The sequence below is a fragment of the Hyalella azteca genome, unplaced genomic scaffold (genome assembly GCF_000764305.2).
Source record: "Hyalella azteca isolate HAZT.00-mixed unplaced genomic scaffold, Hazt_2.0.2 contig9915, whole genome shotgun sequence".
NCBI lineage: Eukaryota > Metazoa > Arthropoda > Malacostraca > Amphipoda > Hyalellidae > Hyalella > Hyalella azteca.
This window is the reverse complement of record NW_025939971.1, coordinates 1-2,816: the sequence shown is the minus strand read 5'-3', so window position 1 is coordinate 2,816 and position 2,816 is coordinate 1. Positions and strand designations below refer to the sequence as shown.

The 2,816-nt window shown below is 36.6% G+C and overlaps 1 protein-coding gene across 1 annotated transcript; it reads left to right on the top strand.

Annotated features, from left to right (window-relative positions):
* Positions 1-741: 741 nt before the first annotated feature.
* On the top strand, positions 742-2,802 carry LOC108679903 (plasma membrane calcium-transporting ATPase 4-like; the record flags this gene model as incomplete). Its single annotated transcript, XM_018168642.1, has 4 exons — positions 742-856; positions 1,051-1,200; positions 1,831-2,029; positions 2,732-2,802. Coding segments are annotated over 4 exons (535 nt in total), but the record flags the coding sequence as incomplete, so codon positions are not given.
* Between the last annotated feature and the right edge of the window lie 14 nt (positions 2,803-2,816).

Below are 2,816 nucleotides of genomic sequence, written 5' to 3'. Positions count from 1 at the left end.
TTCAGGATTTATGCAGAAATTCATTCAATGATTTATGCAGAAATTCATTCATGATTTATGCAGAAATTCATTCATGATTTATGCAGAAATTCATTCATGATTTACATCGAAATTCAATCACGCTACTCTTGTAATTTATGCTTTACTTGCAGATTTACATACGAAATCACCACGTGAGAAGTTTCTTGGTAGATATAAGTTTATTTAAAGCTTCTTGCAGTTGCGTAAGAGGTTAACAGTTGCAGCTTGACGATGTAAGCCTGAGCATCGAGAGTGTAACTTGTCGCTCAATATCTGATATATCCAGTACTCGTACACTATTCATTTTAAAGAGTAATGTTTTTTCTACAACAAGTTAAGAACACCGTGTGTAGCAACATAGAAACACTATGTGTTTACATCACCAGTATTATTATAATCTCGGTTACATTTTTTTCTCATCACTAGCAGTATCACGAAATTCATGTATTCAACTTCACATTTTTTGTATTCTCCAACTAACATATGGAGATTTTATGTCTTATCTACTCCCATAAATGATCATGTTTATAATACCGTGTTTTAGCGCATTATCTCATTTATGGAAAATGTGCCCTATTGTGCTCGTCATGTCCGTCCGTCCGTCCGTCATTCCGTGACTTCACGTTTTCGTCGACGGGAAAATGCGCTCTTTGTCACTCACTGCAGTGAGTACTGAGTTATATTTTTGAATGTATTGTCAACTGTTACTGGTGCTCGCAGTTACGACGACCTGAACCGCAACCTGGCCGAGGTTCTGGTGTCGGCGATCTCGATCAACTCGGCCTACACGTCGCGTGTGCTGCCCGGCGACAACCCTGGCGACCTGCCCAAGCAGGTACGTTCAAATAGAATTAATTTGTTCAGCCGTGTTCGCCATGATGTAAGTCACAACATTTCAGAAAGATTCACATTTGTATGCTGGCATATTTAGTGGAGTATAAAGTTTAAAATCACTGACCTGTGTATTTTGTGACTATATTTTAAGCTGTTTATTTGGTATATTTTGTAATGACTGTGTATTTTGAGCAGCTCGGCAATAAAACGGAGTGCGCGCTGCTTGGCTTCGTGCTGGCGCTGGGTAAAAGCTATCAAGTTTACCGCGACGAGCTTCCTGAAGAATGCATCCATAAAGTCTACACTTTCAACTCCATACGCAAGTCGATGAGCACAGTCATCCCTGTCTCTTATACACATCTAGATGTGTATAAGAGACAGNACAGCATTTCACTGATTCGCAAAAATTTACTGATTTTTCAATGTCAATTTTTCTCGATATAGCTTCACTATTGTTTCGAAATTGATGGTTTCTTCAAACAAGACTGTTAAGAGCTGCAATAAGTCTCTCATTATCTTGCATTACTTGTTTTCTAAATTGGTTCTGGACAAATTTTTTTATTTATTCGCCAGAGGTAATTGCTGAAATTGTGTTTTCCTCAAAAACGTTCTCAACGAAAGTTATTATAATGGCTTTATTCATTTACAATTTTTTTTTGTAACATCGGCTACTTTAGTGTATGTGTTGCGTCGTGGCCTCATAAAACTATGCGTTGAGCATTTGACTATTGTAATGTTAGCTCCTATCTTCTATTCTATTTTATTTTCTGTACACTTATCAACTTTTTATCAATTTTCTCAATATTTATAATACTGTCGAAGTTTTGCTGTGCCAGACATTATGATTATCTCTTTGTACAATAAATGAACAAAATAATCGTCGTCACGAAAATCTTAGTGCAATAAAATAATATTATGTTTGCAGACAAGAAATCACGATAATCTTCATAAAATAAAAGGAATGAATATTTGCAGGCTGTTCAAATGTTGTGGGTGAATTTGATCATGGACACGCTGGCGTCGTTGGCGCTGGCCACCGAGCCTCCGACTCCTGATCTGCTGCTCCGTAAGCCTTATGGTCGCACAAAGCCTCTCATCTCCAGGACCATGATGAAGAACATCCTAGGACAAGCTGTTTACATGATCTCCACTATCTTCATACTGCTCTTCTATGGTGAGCTTATTTACGGCAAAACTTCTTCTATCAGCTTTTGATGTATACCATTTATACCATATTAAGTGCAATGTTTTGATATGTACCATGTATACCGTATTAAGTATCGTATTTGATATATACCATGTATACCGTATTAAGTATCATATTTCATATGTACCATGTATACTATATTAAGTACCGTCTTTTGATATATACCATGTATACCATATTAAGTATCATATTTCATATGTACCATGTATACTATATTAAGTACCGTCTTTTGATATATACCATGTATACTATATTAAGTACTGTCGTTTGATATATACCATGTACCGTATACCATACTAAAAACCATTTTTTTCATATACGATTTCTGAGACAACATTTCAACTAGTATGAAATCACTAACAAGTTTTGGCCTTAATTTTCTTTTACCAGCTTACCATTAAACTCAGACGAAGAGAGTGAGGCTGTTCCAATAACGACACACTTTTCCCCTTATATAGGTCATCCTGACCAAGGAATCTTACATGCAATAGTTCGTATCAGTGCTTTGTCAACTATATGCTCGTGCTATGGGCAAGAAAGTGTGTCACTGTTTAGATAAAGTGTCCCATTTATTTTTCTGAGTGTAGCTTCTGATTCATGCTTGCTATTTTATTAATGAGATTCATTAATGAAATATTATATTAATGAGATTTAATTTAACCGTTGCAGGAGACGTGCTTTTGGACATTGACAGCGGTCGCTGGGCTGATATCAGAGATCCGCCCTCGGTTCACTTCACGGTCATTTTCAACAC